This window comes from Pseudophryne corroboree, chromosome 6 (genome assembly GCF_028390025.1).
Source record: "Pseudophryne corroboree isolate aPseCor3 chromosome 6, aPseCor3.hap2, whole genome shotgun sequence".
Lineage (NCBI taxonomy): Eukaryota > Metazoa > Chordata > Amphibia > Anura > Myobatrachidae > Pseudophryne > Pseudophryne corroboree.
In genome coordinates this window covers 572,008,653-572,032,965 of record NC_086449.1, presented here as the reverse complement: position 1 = coordinate 572,032,965, position 24,313 = coordinate 572,008,653, and the positions used below count along the sequence as shown (strand labels likewise).

General features: G+C 38.6%; 1 protein-coding gene across 2 annotated transcripts in view; it reads left to right on the top strand.

Annotated features, from left to right (window-relative positions):
• Positions 1-24,313, top strand: part of GAS2L3 (growth arrest specific 2 like 3) — a 111,532-nt gene that overhangs the window by 46,222 nt on the left and 40,997 nt on the right. For both annotated transcript variants that reach the window (XM_063927832.1, XM_063927831.1), the window contains 2 exons: positions 20,133-20,188; positions 20,583-20,625. In XM_063927832.1, coding sequence (XP_063783902.1) covers positions 20,608-20,625 — 18 coding nt within the window. In that variant the 5' untranslated portion in view covers positions 20,133-20,188; positions 20,583-20,607. The remainder of the gene's footprint in view (positions 1-20,132; positions 20,189-20,582; positions 20,626-24,313) is intronic.

Here is a 24,313-nt window from a genome sequence, read left to right as displayed (position 1 = left end):
TTCCACGAATGCCGGGACCCCACGTGACTGCTGTCACAGAAAGGTCCCTTCAGCCAATCAGCGAGCGCAACGTCCTGGCACTCTGCTGATTGGCTATGCGCGTCTGAGCTGTCAGACAGCGCATCGCAAAGCCTCTCCATTATATTCAATGGTGGGAACTTTGCGGTCAGCGGTGAGGTCAGCCGCTGACCGCGGGTAACCCCACCGCGGACCGCAAAGTTCCCACCATTGAAACTAATGGAGGGAGCTGTGCGATGCGCTGTCTGCCAGCAGATGCGCATACAGCCAATCAGGAGAGTGCCACGAAGTAGCGCTTCCTGATTGGTTTGAGACCTTTCTGTGACAGCATTCATGGGGGGGTCTCTGCATTCTGGGAAAGGGGTTCCATGTGTAAACATGGGACCCCTTTCAGTCCGGGTGTTCGTGTTTTTTTTTTTTTTTTTGCCAAGTACGTGGATTATAATCTGGACACTGGATCAGGTGAGTATAATTTTTTTCACAGGTACACGTGGATTCTACATGGACAGAGGTCGGCGTGTGAACATAGGTAAGTATGTGTGTGCGTCGACGTGTGTAATAAAGTTTTACTCTCACGGTGTGCGTGTCCTGTTTTTATTTGGGTATTTTTTTTCCAGTAGAACTACAGGTACCAGCGGGCCCGTTTTTCTCCCGCATGCTGGTACTTGTGGTTCTCCAAGTACCAGCTTGCGGGGGAGGCTTGCTGGGACTACTGGAAAAACAATATTCTTACAATTTTCTCAAGGTTATCAGCCCCCCATCCGCAGCCCTTGGATGGGGGGGGGGGGACAGCCTCGGGCTTCACCCCTGGCCCTTGGGTGGCTGGGGGGGGACCCCTTGATTGAAGGGGTCCCCACTCCCCCAGGGTACCCCGGCCAGGGGTGACTAGTTGGATATTTAATGCCACGGCCGCAGGGCGCTTTATAAAAGTGACCCCCGGCTGTGGCATTATCTGTCCAGTTAGTGGAGCCCGATGCTGGTGTAAAAAATACGGGGGACCCCTACTCTTTTTGTCCCCCGTATTTTTTGCACCAGGCGCAGAGCCCAGTGCTGGTTTTAAAAATACGGGGGATCCCCTGTCATCCCCCCCCCCCCCCCCCCCTGATTTTTAGGGCCAGGACCTGCTCGAAGAGCCCGAGGCTGGTTATGCTTTGGAGGGGGGACCCCACACATTTTTTTTTTTTTTTCTTCTGATTTTTACCATTCCATTTAAAAAAAAATAAAAATAATTTTAAAAAATATATAAGTAATACTTGTGCCTCCAAAATAGATAAACCAAGTACCTAATCCCTTCTTCTAATATATAGATATGCTATTACCAATAAAAAAAACACAAAAGAAACAACATGTTTTAAATTTTTTTTATTAGATTCCGCCACCAAAGTGTGGCAGATTGAAAATGACGAATTTTCTGTCTAAAAGCACTGTTGACGAATTTCCAAACTTCAATTGAATATACTTTTGTCGAATTGCCGCATTTGTACCATTTCAGAAATGTCGAATTTGACAAATGTCGAATTTCAAAAAGTCGAATTTGGAAAGTCCGTTTTTTTGATTAAAAGTACTGAATTGCATTGTCAAAAAAAATTTATTGGCGAAAATGTCCCGTTTTTCGACATTTTCGGGAATTCGACCGCAATTGCATATACCCCTATAAATTCAATGTCCACATTTAGACCTGATAGTTGTAGGGTTTGCAAGGTGAATATCCATTCCGTCTTTCTTTTCAAGGAATCCGACATATTCCCTCCTCTCCAATGTTGTATTTTTTGAATTGTAATCCAGTTGGGTTTTTATTGATGATCGAGAGAGTGTTTTGAAACACTGTTAGTAAGCCATTTTTTTTTATTTAAAAAATAAAAAAATAAAAATATATATATATATATATATATATATATATATATATATATATATATATATATATATATATATATATATATATATATATATATATTAGAAAGCGTGAGCCGCACAACACTATAGGAATCCAAAAAAAAAAAGGGGTACCCGGTCAAAGACTTTTCAATATGGGTACAACCACATCATGAGGCTCCAGCTGGGGCTATGTTGTAGATGAGACCAGCACTCCAGGTATGATCAAACGTTTTTATGCCATTTTATAACACCTCACAAATGGGTTCTCTGTGCAAATTCAGCAATTTGTAAACATGACTTTTGTAATATCAAGTATCTCTCACACGTCCTGTGTATACTGGGGATATGCATCCTACCCAGCCGAATCTCCCAACAGACGGTTCGGCTACCGCCGTCGTCAGGGGAGCTGTTTCGAAACACTGTTTGTAAGCCCTTTTTTTTTTTTTAATGTTTTTTATTATATATATATATGTATGTATGTATGTATGTATGTATGTATGTATGTATGTATGTATGTATGTATATATATATATATATATATATATATATATATATATATATATGTATATGTGCTCCATAATCCTGGTTTTTAGTTTTTCTTCTGGTTTGGCCAACGTATTGTAGGTGACACGGACATTCCAACAGATATGACTCCCTCTGTGTTGCAAGTCATAGCATCCTTTATTTTATATTTGGTCCTCGTGACTTGTGACATAAACTCCTTTTTGTAGGTGCAGTTGATGTATTTTTTTTTAATCAATTTACAGGCTGGACAGTTCAAACCGAAATGATATCCTTTTCTTGATTTTTGTATGATCCACTACCTCTGGTGGTATAAAACTTCTGGTCAATTCTTGTTTCAAATTTTTTGCCCTTCTGTAAATATTTGGTCTCTCCAGAAGTAAATGTTTCAACTGTGTGTCTAATTGAAGTACATGCCAGTGTTTTTTTTAGGATTGATTCAAAAAATTGATGTTGGCTATTGTACTGGGTAACGAAAGCCATCTGATATTCCTTTATAAAGGGGGGATTAGTACTAACCCAATGCGCTTATACTTCAGCAGCCTGTCATCAGTGATTGGAGTATCACCTTCAACCTCCAGATTAAACAAAGTAAATTGGGCACACTGTATTCGGGCACTGTATATAAATGTCCACAAAAATCGCCTAAGTTCTTCTAGGCAAAAACCTAAGGTTAACAAGAACAAAAAACACACCCCATAGTGTAGATGTATTTTCTTATGTTCAAGGGTGTATTCCTTCTTGGACTCTTACCAAATAAAAGGTATCTCAAATGCGTATAAATCCTCAATGATCGTTTGTGTTAGTCCCGATCTTCCCTTGAGCACTTCCCTTAGATATTTTCCCAGTATAACATGTGAAGAAAAGTAGGTGCTCCAATAGTGTTACACTGATTAAATCACCTTTTCAAATTTCAATCCTGGGAGGTGTAAACTCTTACCACAAAGAGTGGTCTACAAGGAATGCAGACAATAATGCAATTATGCTGAATTAAATCACTTGCCACAGGATATACCAAGGATGGGTTATCCGAAACAAATTTAATAAAAACATACTTTAAAAACACAAAATGGGATCTTAACCCATTTTGTGTTTTTAAAGTATGTTTTTATTAAATTTGTTTCGGATAACCCATCCTTGGTATATCCTGTGGCAAGTGATTTAATTCAGCATTATTGTAGAGTATTCTGTGAGATGTTGTTGATGTAAATTCCAGGCCGTATTCATTGTTCTCCATATACTGTAAGAATTTCTATAAGTTCTCCTCCATCCCATTCCAAATGAACAGGTCGTCTATATACCGCTTCCAGATGATTAGATTCTCTCTATACGGGTTGTTCTTCCAGATAGTTTCTTCTTCCCACCTGGCGATCAATTAATCAATGAATTCTCATATGGAGAACAATGAATACGGGCTGGAATTTACATCAACAACAAGTAAAGAAATGGTGATTTATTTAGATCTGGAAATCTACATCTCACAGAATACTTTACATACAAGAATGCACACCAAAACAGTCAGCAGTAACAGCATGTTACCAGTCAATAGCAACCATCATGTGAACTGGACCCGGCATATACCAGGAGGCCAACTAAGACGGATAAAGAGAAACTGCTCACAACAGGAAAACCTTTACTATTCAAGCAAACAAACAGAAATCACAATTCTTGGAAAGAGGATATAAATAAACAAATCTACAACAAGAAATAGAAAAAAAATCAAAAAAATAGAACGGAACGAATTAATAAAGTATAAACGAAAACCAGAAACCAATGAATTTCAGATGGTTTTCGTTACCCAGTACAATAGCCAACATTTATTTATTTTTTTATTTTATTTATTTTTTATCAATCCTAAAAAAAACATTGACATGTATTTCAATTAGACACACAGCTGAAGCATTTACTTCCGGATAGACCAAAAATTATTTACAAAAGGGCAAAAAATTTGAAACAAGAATTGACCAGAAGTTTTATGCCACCAGAGATAGTGGATCATACAAAAATCAAGAAAAGGATATCATTACAGTTTGAACTGTCCAGCCTGTAATTTGATAAAAAAAAAAAAAAAATATACATCAACCGCAAAAGGAGTTTGTCACGAGGACCCAATATAAAATAAAGGATGTTATGACTTGCAGCACAGAGGGAGTCATATCTGTTGAAATGTCCGTGCCACCTACAATATGTTGGCCAAACCAAAAGAAAACTAAAAACCAGGATAATGGAGCACATCTACAATATAAAAAAAGGCTTACAAACAGTGTTTCGAAACACTTTCTCGATCATCCTAATAAAAACCCAACTGGATAATTAAAAAAATACAACAACATTGGAGAGGAGTGAATATTTTGGATTCCTTGAAAAGAGACGGAATGGATGTTCACCTTGCAAACTCTACAACCATCAGGTCTAAATGTGGACATTGAATTCAATGTCTTTTTGAAATAGATATAAAAAAAATTAAATTGAGTTATAAAATAGAAAAATTCATAACTGAAATGCAATTTATAAAGTACATTTATTTTACCTTTTCACACGTACTACACATTTTAAATATTTTTTTTTAAAATTAAGTGCAATACCCGAGCAATAAATTTTTTTTTTTTTTGCAGCCATGTGCATACCGCTTACTTTATGTCAACTTCCGGGAGACCATAGTGTGTGGGTTTTTTTTTTTTTCCTTCACAGGTATTGCACACATTTTAAATTAGTGAAGATGTAACTATCTAGCAACAATTGTTGCAACACATATTGAACATACACATTGTCTCAAGCGCTCTGCAATTTTATATGTACTAGTCTCTTATTTTCCAGAGCAGCTCATCCAACAAAATCCCTAGCAACAGCGCGGTTTATTTTTATTTAACTTTTGAGCCCTGGCCTCTGCCACTTCAGGAAGATCTTATTCTGCAAGGGGCGTTCGTCTATCAAGACTTGCCACGACTATGTTTGATGGCATGGTAGTTGATAGGGAGATTTTAGCCAGAAAAGGGAATCCTGGAAAGGTTATTTAGACCATGGTACAAGCCAGGAAGATGGTCACATCAAAGCATTACCATTGCATATGGATTAAGTACTGCATGTCTCTTGGTGTGAGGGTCGGCAGTATTCTACTGTAGATTTTCATTTGGGACATTTCTTGCACTTGCAGTCGGGAGTAGATTTGGGCCTGCGCTTAGGCTTAATTAAAATCCAGATTTCGGCCTTGTCGATCTTCTTCCAGAGGCAGTTGGCTGTTATTCTGGAAGTCCAGAAGTTCTTGAAGGGATTCCTTCGTAATCCACTTCCCTTTGTGCCTCTCACGGCTCTGTGGGATCTCAATTCGGTTCTAACTTTTCTCCAATCGTATTGGTTTGAACCTTTGCACAGGGTGGACATGAAATATTTGACTTGGAAGACTGTAATGTTGTTGGCCTTGGCCTCAGAGAGACGTATCTCAGAATTGGGGGCCTTATCCTGTAAGAGCCCTTATCTGGTGTTTCACGAGGATAGAGCGGATCTCCGGACTTGCCCGGAATTTTTGCCTAAGGTGGTGCCGACGTTTCACATCAGTCAACCGATAGTGGTTCCTGTGGTGTCTGACTCTTCTGTTACGCCAAAGTCCCTGGATGTGGTTCGGGCTTTGAAGATTTATGTCAAGAGGATGGCTCGTCACATGAAATCTGACTAGCTTTTTGTTCTCTGACGCTACCAAGATTGGTTGTCCTGCTTCAAAGCAGTCAATTGCTCGTTGGATCCGCCTTACTATCCAGCAAGCTTACTCTTCGGCAGCCTTGCCGCTGCCGAGTTCTATTCAGGCCCACTCCACAAGGTCAGTGGGTTCTTCCTGGGAGCCTGCCCGTAGTGTCCCGGCTTTGCAGTTATGCCAAGTGGCTAGTTGGTCAGGTTTGAACACATTTGTTAAATTCTACGAGTACGATACCTTGGCTACAGACCTTCAGTTTGGTCAATCGGTTTTGCAGGGGTCTCGGCACTCTACCAACCAGTCTGGGAGCTTTGGAACTTCCCCATGGTACGAAGACCATCCCAGTATCCCCAGGGACGTTAGTGAAGATAGGAATTTAATACCTACCGGTAATTCTTTTTCTCGCAGTCCGTAGGGGATACTGGGCGCCCGCCTCTGTGCTTCGTTATTTTCCTGCAAGCATTGTTCTTGTGTTTCTTGATTGTGTCTACTGTTGCTGTCCCTAGTTTCCTGTTGCGGTTAGCGTTGCTTTGTGTCTTGGTTCGTTTTACTCACCATTTCCTTATCTGTTTTCCTCCTCTCAAAGTATGTCCGTCTCCTCGCGCACAGTTTTGCTAGACTGAGTCTGCAGGAGGGGCATAGAGGGGAGGAGCCATCACACACTGAAGAATTTTAAAGTGCCAAGGCTCAATTGACCCCATCTATACCCCATGGTACTAAAACAATCCCAGTATCCCCTACAGACAACAAGAAAAGGGATTACCGGTAGGTATTAAATTCCTATTTTTTATACCGTGACTTCTTATTAAAAAAAAAAAAAAAAAAAAGTTTTTATTCAAAATGTTTAATGCCAGTGGTGTGCCCAGTGCTTATGCTCAACTCCTCCTGTGTGTGTATCTCTGAAATGTGCTTTTTGCTTTTTCCATTTTGTATTACTATTTATTTATAATAAGTAGGACTAATTAACATTAACTTGTTCTTATTTTATATTCAATCTATCGCTGAATGTACTTTGTATGTACTAATGTTTAGTCTATCTACATATACTCGGATGTAATAGGAATAATACGCTGTTAAAAATTGGTTTTATTGAAATATGTAAAATCAACTAAAGCCTAATAACATTATTCATGTTAGAAAGCAATAAAACATGGTTGATCAAGGTTTCTAATGATTCCATTTTTATTTTTTTTATTTGTTTTCAATTAAAACAATGCAAGAAAAATATTTTAAACAAAAAAAAAAAAAGCATTTTTTTAAATCTATTTTTCCCAACCCTAGTGTGAATATTTATTTATAGATCTTGCTCACCTTACCAGGTGCTTTACCCATTTTATATGTATACTTTAATGGGGCACAGTGCAAACGAATATCAACCACTCAGATGTTTTGCTTTGTCTTTCTGAACAGTGTGAGAAAATATAACTGGAATGTAATTTTTGGTTTGTATGGGAAACCTTACTCCTGTCATCAGCCCCTTTGCTTTAATAAGTGTCCCCCAGTGTGTTGCATTCATAATTCATTCTAATGCATTCTCATCTGACCTCATGCTTTTTAAAAGCACAGATGTGGAAAAGCCATTGGTTTTCTACTAAAATGATATACAGTCCTTGTTTTATTCATCCTTCACATTACCCAAGGGGTTAGGCTGGAGACCTATAGGAAGGACTAGTGCTGTGCAGTTATACCAGCCATTCTGTAGGATCGTGTGACCTGTCAGTCTCACAGATTACAAGAATCCAGCAAGACTTTCATACCCCCCCCCCTTCTTATTTATTTATTTTTAATTTAAGGAGGTATGTCTCTCCCCCTCTCTCTCCCTCTCCCTCCCCCTCTCTCCCTCTCTCGCTCTCTCTCCCTCTCTCGCTCTCTCTCTCTCCAACAGCATGTGACCCTTTGCTATCAGTATCTAGTATGATCCCTCTCTGCAGCAATAACTGCATGGAAACGTTTCCTGTAATTGTTGATTAGTCCTGAACATAATATAGGAGGAATTTTACTAGAGATGAGCGCCTGAAATTTTTCGGGTTTTGGTTTTGGGTTCGGTTCCGCGGCCGTGTTTTGGGTTCGACCGCGTTTTGGCAAAACCTCACCGAATTTTTTTTGTCGGATTCGGGTGTGTTTTGGATTCGGGTGTTTTTTTCAAAAAACCCTAAAAAACAGCTTAAATCATAGAATTTGGGGGTAATTTTGATCCCAAAGTATTATTAACCTCAAAAACCATAATTTCCACTCATTTTCAGTCTATTCTGAATACCTCACACCTCACAATATTATTTTTAGTCCTAAAATTTGCACCGAGGTCGCTGTGTGAGTAAGATAAGCGACCCTAGTGGCCGACACAAACACCGGGCCCATCTAGGAGTGGCACTGCAGTGTCACGCAGGATGTGCCTTCCAAAAAACCCTCCCCAAACAGCACATGACGCAAAGAAAAAAAGAGGCGCAATGAGGTAGCTGTGTGAGTAATATTAGCGACCCTAGTGGCCGACACAAACACCGGGCCCATCTAGGAGTGTCACTGCAGTGTCACGCAGGATGTCCCTTCCAAAAAACCCTCCCCAAACAGCACATGACGCAAAGAAAAAAAGAGGCGCAATGAGGTAGCTGACTGTGTGAGTAAGATAAGCGACCCTAGTGGCCGACGCAAACACCGGGCCCATCTAGGAGTGGCACTGCAGTGTCACGCAGGATGGCCCTTCCAAAAAACCCTCCCCAAACAGCACATGATGCAAAGAAAAAAAGAGGCGCAATGAGGTAGCTGACTGTGTGAGTAAGATAAGCGACCCTAGTGGCCGACACAAACACCGGGCCCATCTAGGAGTGGCACTGCAGTGTCACGCAGGATGGCCCTTCCAAAAAACCCTCCCCAAACAGCACATGACGCAAAGAAAAAAAGAGGCGCAATGAGGTAGCTGACTGTGTGAGTAAGATAAGCGACCCTAGTGGCCGACACAAACACCGGGCCCATCTAGGAGTGGCACTGCAGTGTCACGCAGGATGGCCCTTCCAAAAAACCCTCCCCAAACAGCACATGACGCAAAGAAAAATAAAAGAAAAAAGAGGTGCAAGATGGAATTGTCCTTGGGCCCTCCCACCCACCCTTATGTTGTATAAACAGGACATGCACACTTTAACCAACCCATCATTTCAGTGACAGGGTCTGCCACACGACTGTGACTGATATGACGGGTTGGTTTGGACCCCCCCCAAAAAAGAAGCAATTAATCTCTCCTTGCACAAACTGGCTCTACAGAGGCAAGATGTCCACCTCATCATCATCCTCCGATATATCACCGTGTACATCCCCCTCCTCACAGATTATCAATTCGTCCCCACTGGAATCCACCATCTCCGCTCCCTGTGTACTTTGTGGAGGCAATTGCTGCTGGTCAATGTCTCCGCGGAGGAATTGATTATAATTCATTTTAATGAACATCATCTTCTCCACATTTTCTGGATGTAACCTCGTACGCCGATTGCTGACAAGGTGAGCGGCGGCACTAAACACTCTTTCGGAGTACACACTTGTGGGAGGGCAACTTAGGTAGACTAAAGCCAGTTTGTGCAAGGGCCTCCAAATTGCCTCTTTTTCCTGCCAGTATAAGTACGGACTGTGTGACGTGCCTACTTGGATGCGGTCACTCATATAATCCTCCACCATTCTTTCAATGGGGAGAGAATCGTATGCAGTGACAGTAGACGACATGTCCGTAATCGTTGTCAGGTCCTTCAGTCCGGACCAGATGTCAGCATCAGCAGTCGCTCCAGACTGCCCTGCATCACCGCCAGCGGGTGGGCTCGGAATTCTGAGCCTTTTCCTCGCACCCCCAGTTGCGGGAGAATGTGAAGGAGGAGATGTTGACAGGTCGCGTTCCGCTTGACTTGACAATTTTCTCACCAGCAGGTCTTTCAACCCCAGCAGACTTGTGTCTGCCGGAAAGAGAGATCCAAGGTAGGCTTTAAATCTAGGATCGAGCACGGTGGCCAAAATGTAGTGCTCTGATTTCAACAGATTGACCACCCGTGAATCCTTGTTAAGCGAATTAAGGGCTCCATCCACAAGTCCCACATGCCTAGCGGAATCGCTCCGTGTTAGCTCCTCCTTCAATGTCTCCAGCTTCTTCTGAAAAAGCCTGATGAGGGGAATGACCTGACTCAGGCTGGCAGTGTCTGAACTGACTTCACGTGTGGCAAGTTCAAAGGGCATCAGAACCTTGCATAACGTTGAAATCATTCTCCACTGCGCTTGAGACAGATGCATTCCACCTCCTATATCGTGCTCAATTGTATAGGCTTGAATGGCCTTTTGCTGCTCCTCCAACCTCTGAAGCATATAGAGGGTTGAATTCCACCTCGTTACCACTTCTTGCTTCAGATGATGGCAGGGCAGGTTCAGTAGTTTTTGGTGGTGCTCCAGTCTTCTGTACGTGGTGCCTGTACGCCGAAAGTGTCCCGCAATTCTTCTGGCCACCGACAGCATCTCTTGCACGCCCCTGTCGTATTTTAAAAAATTCTGCACCACCAAATTCAAGGTATGTGCAAAACATGGGACGTGCTGGAATTTGCCCATATTTAATGCACACACAATATTGCTGGCGTTGTCCGATGCCACAAATCCACAGGAGAGTCCAATTGGGGTAAGCCATTCCGCGATGATCTTCCTCAGTTGCCGTAAGAGGTTTTCAGCTGTGTGCGTATTCTGGAAAGCGGTGATACAAAGCGTAGCCTGTCTAGGAAAGAGTTGGCGTTTGCGAGATGCTGCTACTGGTGCCGCCGCTGCTGTTCTTGCGGCGGGAGTCCATACATCTACCCAGTGGGCTGTCACAGTCATATAGTCCTGACCCTGCCCTGCTCCACTTGTCCACATGTCCGTGGTTAAGTGGACATTGGGTCCAGCTGCATTTTTTAGGACACTGGTGAGTCTTTTTCTGAGGTCCGTGTACATTTTCAGTATCGCCTGCCTAGAGAAGTGGAACCTAGATGGTATTTGGTAACGGGGGCACACTGCCTCAATAAATTGTCTAGTTCCCTGTGAACTAACGGCGGATACCGGACGCACGTCTAACACCAACATAGTTGTCAAGGCCTCAGTTATCCGCTTTGCAGCAGGATGACTGCTGTGATATTTCATCTTCCTCGCAAAGGACTGTTGAACAGTCAATTGCTTACTGGAAGTAGTACAATTGGGCTTACGACTTCCCCTCTGGGATGACCATCGACTCCCAGCAGCAACAACAGCAGCGCCAGCAGCAGTAGGCGTTACACGCAAGGATGCATCGGAGGAATCCCAGGCAGGAGAGGACTCGTCAGAATTGCCAGTGACATGGCCTGCAGGACTATTGGCATTCCTGTGGAAGGAGGAAATTGACACTGAGGGAGTTGGTGGGGTGGTTTGCGTGAGCTTGGTTACAAGAGGAAGGGATTTACTGGTCAGTGGACTGCTTCCGCTGTCACCCAAAGTTTTTGAACTTGTCACTGACTTATTATGAATGCGCTGCAGGTGACGTATAAGGGAGGATGTTCCGAGGTGGTTAACGTCCTTACCCCTACTTATTACAGCTTGACAAAGGGAACACACGGCTTGACACCTGTTGTCCGCATTTCTGTTGAAATAGTTCCACACCGAAGAGCTGATTTTTTTTTGGTATTTTCACCAGGCATGTCAACGGCCATATTCCTCCCACGGACAACAGGTGTCTCCCCGGGTGCCTGACTTAAACAAACCACCTCACCATCAGAATCCTCCTGGTCAATTTCCTCCCCAGCGCCAGCAACACCCATATCCTCCTCATCCTGGTGTACTTCAACACTGACATCTTCAATCTGACTATCAGGAACTGGACTGCGGGTGCTCCTTCCAGCACTTGCAGGGGGCGTGCAAATGGTGGAAGGCGCATGCTCTTCACGTCCAGTGTTGGGAAGGTCAGGCATCGCAACCGACACAATTGGACTCTCCTTGTGGATTTGGGATTTCGAAGAACGCACAGTTCTTTGCGGTGCTTTTGCCAGCTTGAGTCTTTTCATTTTTCTAGCGAGAGGCTGAGTGCCTCCATCCTCATGTGAAGCTGAACCACTAGCCATGAACATAGGCCAGGGCCTCAGCCGTTCCTTGCCACTCCGTGTGGTAAATGGCATATTGGCAAGTTTACGCTTCTCCTCCGACAATTTTATTTTAGGTTTTGGAGTTCTTTTTTTACTGATATTTGGTGTTTTGGATTTGACATGCTCTGTACTATGACATTGGGCATCGGCCTTGGCAGACGACGTTGCTGGCATTTCATCGTCTCGGCCATGACTAGTGGCAGCAGCTTCAGCACGAGGTGGAAGTGGATCTTGATCTTTCCCTAATTTTGGAACCTCAACATTTTTGTTCTCCATATTTTAATAGGCACAACTAAAAGGCACCTCAGGTAAACAATGGAGATGGATGGATACTAGTATACAATTATGAATGGACTGCCGAGTGCCGACACAGAGGTAGCTACAGCCGTGGACTACCGTACTGTACTGTGTCTGCTGCTAATATAGACTGGATGATAATGAGATGTAGTATGTATGTATGTATAAAGAAGAGAGAAAAAAAAACCACGGGTAGGTGGTATACAATTATGGACGGACTGCCGAGTGCCGACACAGAGGTAGCTACAGCCGTGGACTACCGTACTGTACTGTGTCTGCTGCTAATATAGACTGGTTGATAATGAGATGTAGTATGTATAAAGAAGAGAGAAAAAAAAACCACGGGTAGGTGGTATACAATTATGGATGGACTGCCGAGTGCCGACACAGAGGTAGCTACAGCCGTGGACTACCGTACTGTACTGTGTCTGCTGCTAATATAGACTGGATGATAATGAGATGTAGTATGTATGTATAAAGAAGAGAGAAAAAAAAACCACGGGTAGGTGGTATACAATTATGGATGGACTGCCGAGTGCCGACACAGAGGTAGCTACAGCCGTGGACTTCCGTACTGTACTGTGTCTGCTGCTAATATAGACTGGATGATAATGAGATGTAGTATGTATAAAGAAGAAAGAAAAAAAAAACCACGGGTAGGTGGTATACAATTATGGATGGACTGCCGAGTGCCGACACAGAGGTAGCTACAGCCGTGAACTACCGTACTGTGTCTGCTGCGACTGGATGATAAATAATGATATAAAATATATATATATATATATCACTACTGCAGCCGGACAGGTATATATTATATAATGACGGACCTGCTGGACACTGTCTGTCAGCAGAATGAGTTTTTTATAGAATAAAAAAAAAAACACCACACAAGTCACACGACGAGTGTTTAACTTTTTCAGGCAATCACAATATAGTATACTATACTGGTGGTCAGTGTGGTCAGGTCGCTGGTCAGTCACACTGGCAGTGGCACTCCTGCCTGCAGCAAAAGTGTGCACTGTTTAATTTTAATAATATGTATGTACTCCTGGCTCCTGCTATAACCTATAACTTCTCCCCAGTCTCCCCCACAATTAAGCTGTGTGAGCACAGTCAGATATTATACATAGATGATGCAGCACACTGGGCTGAGCACAGATATGGTATGTGACTGAGTCACTGTGTATCGTTTTTTTCAGGCAGAGAACGGATTATATTAAATAAAACTGCACTGGTGGTCACTGGTCAGTGGTCAGTCACTAGTAAACTCTGCACTCTCTAGTACTCCTAAGCTCCAGTAAATCAAGTGTCTCTGTCTCAATCTCACTCTCTCTCTTCTAATCTAAATGGAGAGGACGCCAGCCACGTCCTCTCCCTATCAATCTCAATGCACGTGTGAAAATGGCGGCGACGCGCGGCTCCTTATATAGAATCAGAGTCTCGCGATAGAATCCGAGCCTCGCGAGAATCCGACAGCGTCATGATGACGTTCGGGCGCGCTCGGGTTAACCGAGCAAGGCGGGAAGATCCGAGTCGCTCGGACCCGTGTAAAAAAACATGAAGTTCGGGCGGGTTCGGATTCAGAGGAACCGAACCCGCTCATCTCTAAATTTTACCCTATTCCTCTTTACAAAACTCCTGTATGTTGGTGGGTTTCCTCCCATGAACTGCTCGCTTCAGGTCCTTCCACAACAATTCGATTGTATTAAGGTCAGGACTTTGACTTGGCCATTCCAAAACTTTAAATGAATTCTTCTTTAACCAGTCTTTGGTCGAATGGCTTGTGTGCTTTAGGTCGTTGTCTTGCTGCATGACCCACTTTCTCTTGGGATGCAAATCATCCTGGGCCAGATGCAGCAAAACAGGTCCAAACCATGATACCACCACGTTTTGCAGATGGTATGAGGGTTTTTATGCTGGAATGCAGTGTTCTCCTTTCTCCAAACAAAATGCTGTTAATTTAAAGTTCTATTTGGGACTCTGCTGTCCACAAAACATTGTTCTAATAGCCTTCGGGCTTATCCAGGTGATCTTTAGCAAACTGCAGACGGACAGCAATGTTCTCTTTGGAGAGCAGTGGCTATCTCAATCCTGCCATGCACACAGTTGTTCAGTGTCCTGATGGTGGAATCATGAACATTAACATTAGCTAATGTGAGAAAGGCCTTCAGTTGCTTTAGAGGTTACCTTGGGTTCATTTGTGACCTTGCAAACTATTTAATGCCTTGCTCTTGGTGTGATCTTTGTTGGTTGACCACTTCTGGGGTGGGTAATAATCGTTTGAAATTTCCTCTATTTGTATACAATGGGTGGAATTAAATTGTTATATCGCACTCTAACTCCCATCCAAAGTGACAGTAGATTGCGGGGCGATATTCAATTGATCTTTTAGCTCTGCTATCGCACCCATAGAGGTCTGGTTTAGCCACGTAAAGCGGCTAAACCCAACCAAAGTGCTGTGTGCAACTGCAAAAAGTACCGTTTGGGCAACCAAATGGGTCACTTATAGCGCATTTCAGCTCATCACCCCCAGGTGATGTGAGCTTGAATGGGGATGGTGGCCGCCAATCATTCCCCCCCTGGAGCTACAATTAAATAGCTCCATTTGGATGCCATCTAGTGGCTGCCGGCAGTATAAGTGTATGTGTGTGTGTGTGTGTGTGTGTGTATGTATGTGTGTGTGTGTGTGTGTGTGTGTGTGTATGTATGTGTGTATATATATATATATATATATATATATATATATATATATATATACATACATACACACACACACACACACACACACACACACACACACACACACACACACACACACACACACACACACACACACACCTTGACAAAGGGGCTACGGGCCCCGAAACGTTGGACTTGTGATGTATATTTGAAATACACGTTTTACCACCTGAAAGACCTGGAGTGACGCCGTTTTCTTCCTATACGCATGCTTTGACCAGCACGGAAGGCACCCAGGCATCTTAATTTAGCAGGACCGGGAGTGCCGGGCACCATTGGCACAACTATATATATATATATATATATATATATATATATATTATCACACACCCACACCCACACACCATGAGGCTCCAGCTGGGGCTATATTGCAGAAGAAACCAGCACTCTTTCAATATCCAAACGTTTTTATGCCATTTCAAGTAATATGACAATCTTTTTAGTACAAAAACAGCAGCTTGGAATCAAAGTTCCATCAATAATACAAGTCTCGCATGTCCGGAGTCATGCTGGGGATATGGATCTAACCCAGCAGGGTCTCCCTACAGCCGTTTCGGCTACCGCCGTCTTCAGGGGAGTAGTTCAAACCATTATGCCAAGCTCCTTCTATTTATACCCACTAAATGAACAAAGTGTGCTCACCTGTCCTAATCGTTTACCCGAGCTCTGCCAGGTGGTGTTAGGGGGCGCGTGTGTAAAGCTACCAGGACGCCCACCTGTGACATCATCCAGCATCGTCACGCTCTCCACGAGCGTCTCCCGTCTGTTGCCATGGTAGCGTCTGTCCCGCCTCCTCACGCCATGTGACCGCGTCCCACACCCTCCAGGCAAACGGCGGTTCACCGATTGGCCTACTCGTCAGAGCGTTCCGCCTGCCTGACATGATGTACCTCTGGTGGCTTCCCTGTCTCCTGGCAACCCTGTCTCCTGGCAACCCAGCCACGTCACCTCCACTCACCTAAAGCGGCAAGATCGGGACAACAAACGTGCACAAAACTATTACACCTGAAATAGAATACAGTAAAATAACATCTATGCATATACAATGTGCCACAATTCCAGTCAGGGACCTGTTACATCACTTATATAGAAAAATATATAGTATATATATATATATATATATATATATATATATATATATATATATATATATATATATATATATATATATATATATATATATATATATATATATATATATATATATATATATATATATATATATATATATATATTATATATATATAATATAATATAAATATAATATAATATAATATAATATAATATAATATAATATAATATAATATAATATAATATAATATAATATAATATAATATAATATAATATAATATAATATAATATAATAATATAATATAATATAATATAATATAATATAATATAATATAATATAATATAATATAATATAATATAATATAATATAATATAATATAATATAATATAATATAATATAATATAATATAATATAATATAATATAATATAATATAATATAATATAATATAATATAATATAATATAATATAATATAATATAATATAATATAATATAATATAATATAATATAATATAATATAATATAATATAATATAATATAATATAATATAATATAATATAATATAATATAATATAATATAATATAATATAATATAATATAATATAATATAATATAATATAATATAATATAATATAATATAATATAATATAATATAATATAATATAATATAATATAATATAATATAATATAATATAATATAATATAATATAATATATAATATAATATAATATAATATAATATAATATAATATAATATAATATAATATAATATAATATAATATAATATAATATAATATAATATAATATAATATAATATAATATAATATAATATATAATATAATATAATATAATATAATATAATATAATATAATATAATATAATATAATATAATATAATATAATATAATATAATATAATATAATATAATATAATATAATATAATATAATATAATATAATATAATATAATAATATAATATAATATAATATAATATAATATAATATAATATAATATAATATAATATAATATATATAATATAATATAATATAATATAATATAATATAATATAATATAATATAATATAATATAATATAATATAATATAATATAATATAATATAATATAATATAATATAATATAATATAATATAATATAATATAATATAATATAATATAATATAATATAATATAATATAATATAATATAATATAATATAATATAATATAATATAATATAATATAATATAATATAATATAATATAATATAATATAATATAATATAATATAATATAATATAATATAATATAATATAATATAATATAATATAATATAATATAATATAATATAATATAATATAATATAATATAATATAATATAATATAATATAATATAATATAATATAATATAATATAATATAATATAATATAATATAATATAATATAATATAATATAATATAATATAATATAATATAATATAATATAATATAATATAATATAATATAATATAATATAATATAATATAATATAATATAATATAATATAATATAATATAATATAATTAATATAATATAATATAATATAATATAATATAATATAATATAATATAATATAATATAATATAATATAATATAATATAATATAATATAATATAATATAATATAATATAATATAATATAATATAATATAATATAATATAATATAATATAATATAATATAATATAATATAATATAATATAATATAATATAATATAATATATATAATATATATAATATAATATAATATAATATAATATAATATAATATAATATAATATAATATAATATAATATAATATAATATAATATAATATAATATAATATAATATAATATAATATAATATAATATAATATAAATATAATATAATATAATATAATATAATATAATATAATATAATATAATATAATATAATATAATATAATATAATATAATATAATATAATATAATATAATATAATATAATATAATATAATATAATATAATATAATATAATATAATATAATATAATATAATATAATATAATATAATATAATATAATATAATATAATATAATATAATATAATATAATATAATATAATATAATATAATATAATATAATATAATATAATATAATATAATATAATATAATATAATATAATATAATATAATATAATATAATATAATATAATATAATATAATATAATATATATAATATAATATAATATAATATAATATAATATAATATAATATAATATAATATAATATAATATAATATAATATAATATAATATAATATAATATAATATAATATAATATAATATAATATAATATAATATAATATAATATAATATAATATAATATAATATAATATAATATAATATAATATAATATAATATAATATAATATAATATAATATAATATAATATAATATAATATAATATAATATAATATAATATAATATAATATAATATAATATAATATAATATAATATAATATAATATAATATAATATAATATAATATAATATAATATAATATAATATAATATAATATAATATAATATAATATAATATAATATAATATAATATAATATAATATAATATAATATAATATAATATAATATAATATAATATAATATAATATAATATAATATAATATAATATAATATAATATAATATAATATAATATAATATAATATAATATAATATAATATAATATAATATAATATAATATAATATAATATAATATAATATAATATAATATAATATAATATAATATAATATAATATAATATAATATAATATAATATAATATAATATAATATAATATAATATAATATAATATAATATAATATAATATAATATAATATAATATAATATAATATAATATAATATAATATAATATAATATAATATAATATAATATAATATAATATAATATAATATAATATAATATAATATATTTTTTTTTTTTTTTTTTTTTTTTTTTAAATTTCCCTTAATCTGTCTGGTGAAACCATCCTCTTCAGAACTCTATAGAACCAAATTCTTTAGGGATGGTTTTGTAACCTTTTCCAGCCTGATGAGCATCAACAACTCCCCTTCTGAGGTCCTCGGTAATCTCCTTCTTTGTGGCATGATAAATTTCCATAAACATGTGTTGTGAACATCAGACTTTGGACCTAATTCAGACCTGATCGTAGCACAAGGCTAGTCCGCCCCACATGTCTGGCCCAAATACCCGAGGAAGTGGGGGGGAGTAAAGAAACTTCACTGCCCCCCCGCCGCCGTTGTATCCGCCGTCGGGCAGCTCAGCGGCGGATCGGTATGTGTGTAGGGCAGTTGTAGGACAAATTTCAGCATAAATATAGAAAATTCTGAAGGGTTCATAAACTTTCAAGCACCACTGTAGCTGATGTGTTTGGATAGCTGTAGTTGCCTGCTTTTAGAAAATGGCAATATAAACTGCAGTCAGTACTTTACCGCACTCACTGATACCCCAATGATGCATATTGGAGCTGTAAGTAATGTGTGGTCTCTCTCAGATTATTATTATTATTATTATTATTACTATTTTTTTTTTTTTTTTTTTGTGATCAAATGCTGTGGTCACTGCTACTTTTGTGCCATGCGCTTACAGAAAAATCATCACAATGCTATTGTCATATATTAACAAAACAATAATTGCAACAACGGAATTAGTGCTGAGAATATGACCTTTAATTTCTTGCAAAATATAAGTGATACGTCATAAAACACCTATGTGACAGATGATCGCAGTGTCTGTTTCTTACTTTGTATTTTATTTCTTCTGAAGGTTATGGTACCCAGTATTCGCTTCTAAACCAGCAGTGAGAAGTCCCTGAGCTGCAGGTGAGTTTTTATGCTGGTCTCGTGCAATAAGAAATCCGTCAACAAAACACATTGTTTTACTGTCCAACATTTTATGACTTTTAATTACATGGCTTTGAGATTTGTGAAATCGCATTGATTTAAGAATTGCAACAGCAAACCATAGAATTTATTTTGTTTTCTATTGCCATATCTTCTAATAGTAAAACCTGGACATGATACAGAGACCTGACATCTCTTAACATAAAATTGGTCATGTTTTCATTTGTGAGTGACACACTATATGCTGCCTGAGTTTCTGCTATGTCGCATAATAATGATCAGAATTGATTTCTTTAGTAGAATGCAGTGAGTCTCATTTTTGGCAGAACGCGTTTGAATGCTTTTCTTCCAATTTTTATTTTTCTTGTTTTAGAAACGGAGCCTAATCCTCAGGAATCATGCATCACGCAGTCCAGGTATATATTCCCTTCCTATTACCACATTGTTACTTGCCCTAAGTATGAAACAATGCTTTGCATCTGCATGTAATAGCATTTTATATGCACTAGTAAAGCACTCACAAGTAATTTCCATACACCCGTTTCATTTTCTGAGAATGTATGCCATGAGTGGCAATTCAGTTCAGTGCAAGTTTAAGTGCCCAGGATAACTGCCCGCGCTGTAAACCCGCAACTAGTGTATTTCTGATTGCACACTACTGAGGTGCCAGCAAAAATCAGCGCTAACTAGTGCCTCAGGGCTTTTTGCAGGTAAGCGCATCGCATCTGACACTTAAGGAAGAAAAATACAGTTTATCACGACTAAGCGCATTATTCGCAGCAAACTGAATCTCCCGAAATAAGTGTCAGCAGCGCTGTACTGCCCATCTGGCCCTTCTGTTGATAGGCTGGTCCAACCGCACTGAGAGACTGGGCTGGCCGAGCAGCTCAGGCTCCCGACGCTCGGCCGGTCCGCGTAGAGTGAGAGGGTCATGCCGCAATGCCAGTCCCCCATAAGCTGTGATCACACCGCACACATCGTGCATGCGCACACAATTAAATGCCAGGCACAATTATTTAACAAGTGGGTGTTGGAGAACCCCCCCCCCAATTTGTCCTCACACTGCCATGATTTTACAGAAATTGCAATGAAGTGCTGCAAATAGGTTATGACTTGGCTTGTTCACACAAGCGATCCTAATTTTCAAGCAATTGTTTTTGCTTGAACCGGGGCTGTTTCCAGGGATTTAGTTTCGCCTGACCGAGGCAGGTAAAACAAAATCCCCAATAGGCTTCAGCAGGCTGGGACTGCCGCGAGGGCGCCGCTGCCCAGGAGCCGGTAATCAGGCGTGGAAGCTGGAGCAGCACTGTGACACACATCCTTCCTCTCCCCCTCCCCCCCCCTACGCCACTGGCGGTCACATGACTGGAGTTGTCATGTGACCTGGGGAGCCGGAGGTGCGGTGCTTCCCTGACTGCATGAGCCGGCACCCGGTGCAGTCGCACAAACACCCAGATAAGCTGCAGCCTGTGTCGGCTTATCGGGGCTAATAGGATAGCCCCGGGCAATATCATTACCCGTGGTAATGTACCAAAGGTGATTTGGATATCCTTGTCTACATTTTATCTTTTTGTATGTTACTACAGAATGGACCTAGGACATAGGAACTGGGACTTTATGTATTTTTTTTTTATAAACCTGCTGTCCTAATTTATTTTTGATTCATAAGACCCTAAACTTATTATTGACACACAAACAAAAACATGTATGTTAACCAAATTATACTTAAAATCCGTTTTGACGTGACTCATGATGTATAACATATTTCATCTGGTGATGGCCATATAAAATACATGGCAATTAGTTGATTTTACATCCACTTCAGCAACTTCCATTTATGTTTACATACGTTGGAATTCAATATGCGATAACTGTATACCTTTTTTTTTTTTTTTTCTCTAATGTCCTAGAGGATGCTGGGACTCCGTAAGGACCATGGGGGATAGACGGGCTCCGCAGGAGACATGGGCACTTTAAGAAAGACTTTGACTCTGGGTGTGCACTGGCTCCTCCCTCTATGTCCCTCCTCCAGACCTCCGTTTGATACTGTGCCGAGAGGAGATCGGTGCACTGCAGGGAGCTCTCCTGAGTTTCCTGTTAAAGTATTTTAATTAGGTTTTTTATTTTCAGGGAGCACTGCTGGCAACAGACTCCCTGCATCGTGGGACTGAGGAGAGAGAAACAGCCCTACTTCTCTGAGTTTCAAGGTCCTGTTTCTTAGGCTACTTGACACCATTCGCTCCAGAGGGAGTCGGAACACAGGTCTCACCCTGGAGTTCGTCCCAGAGCCGCGCCACCATCCTCCTCGCAGAGCCAGAAGATAGAAGCCGGGTGAGTATGAGAAGTAAGAAGGCTTCAAAGGCGGCAGAAGACTTCGTGATCTTCACTGAGGTAACGCACAGCACTGCAGCTGTGTGCCATTGCTCCTATACACCTCACACACTCCGGTCACTGTAAGGGTGCAGGGCGCAGGGGGGGCACCCTGGGCAGCAATATAAACCTCTATTATGGCATAAACACATATATACATGTACAGCTGGGCACTGTACATGTATATAAAGAGCCCCCCGCCATGTTTTTGAATAATTTGAGCGGGACAGAAGCCCGCCGGCGAGGGGGCGGGGCTTCTCCCTCAGCACTCACCAGCGCCATTTTTCTCCACAGCACAGCACAGCGCTGAGAGGAAGCTCCCCGGACTCCCCTGCTTACTGAGGTGACAGTGGATTTTTCAAGAGGGGGTGGGGCACATAATTGGCGAAAAACGTGTTATTTCAGCGCTACTGGAGAAACATTCTGTGTTTTGCCTGGGTTATATAGCGCTGGGGTGTGTGCTGGCATACTCTCTCTCGGTCTCTCCAAAGGGCCTGGTGGGGAACTGTCTTCAGATAAGAGCTTCCCTGTGTGTGTGTGTGTGTGTGTGTGTGTGGGGTGTCGGTACGCGTGTCGACATGTATGAAGTGGAAGGCTCACCTAAGTAGGAGGGGGAGTGTATGAATGTCAGATCTCCGTCGGCAGCGCCGACACCGGACTGGATGGAGATGTGGAATGTCTTGAGTGCTAGTGTAAATTTATTACACAAGAGATTAGACAACGCTGAGGCTAGGTAGTCAGACCATGCCTGTCCCTGTGTCACCGGGACCTTCCGGGTCTCTGAAGCGCACATTGTCCCAAATAATGGACACAGATACCGACACTGATTCAGACTCCAGTGTCGACTATGAGGAGGAAAAATTACAGCCAAAAGTGGCTAAGGGCATTCGATATATGATTATTGCAATAAAAGATGTTTTGCATATCACAGAGGAACCCCCTGTCCCTGACAAGAGGGTACACCTGTATAAAGAGAGAGCCTGAGGTCACTTTTCCATCCTCGTATGAGCTGAGGTACAATTCTTAGACCGGCAATGGCGTCGGCCTGGGTTTGTAGTGCTGTCGCAGCATGGACAGACTCCTTATCTACGGAAATTGAGACCCTAGATAAGGATACCATTTTAATGACCCTAGGGCATATAAAAGATGCTGCGTTATATATGAGGGATGCTCAAAGAGACATTTGTTTGCTACGTTCCAGAATAAACGCTAGGTCTGTTTCTGCTGGGCGAGTCTTATGGACCCGACAGTGGACGGGTGATGCCGACTCAGAGGCATATGGAGTCTTTGCCTTACAAAGGTGAGGAGTTATTTGGAGAAGGACTCTCTGACCTCGTCTCCACAGCTACGGCAGGTAAATCAAATTTTTTGCCTTGCGTTCCCTCACAGCCTAAGAAAGCACCTCATTATCAAATGCAGTCCTTTCGTTCGAATAAAAGCAAAAGAGTATGAGGATCGTCCTTTCTTGCCAGAGGTAAGGGCAGAGGAAAAAAGCTGCACACAGCTAGTTCCCAGGAACAGAAGTTCTCCCCTGCCTCTGCAAAATCCACCGCATGATGCTGGGGCACGTCTTCGACTTTTCAGCCACATCTGGGTTCATTCCCAGGTGGATCCCTGGGCAATATAAATTGTTTCTCAGGGATACAAGCTGGAATTCGAAGAGGTGCCTCCTCGCCGGTTTTTCAAATCGGCTCTACCTGCGGCTCCCTCAGAGAGGGAGTTAGTGTTGAATGC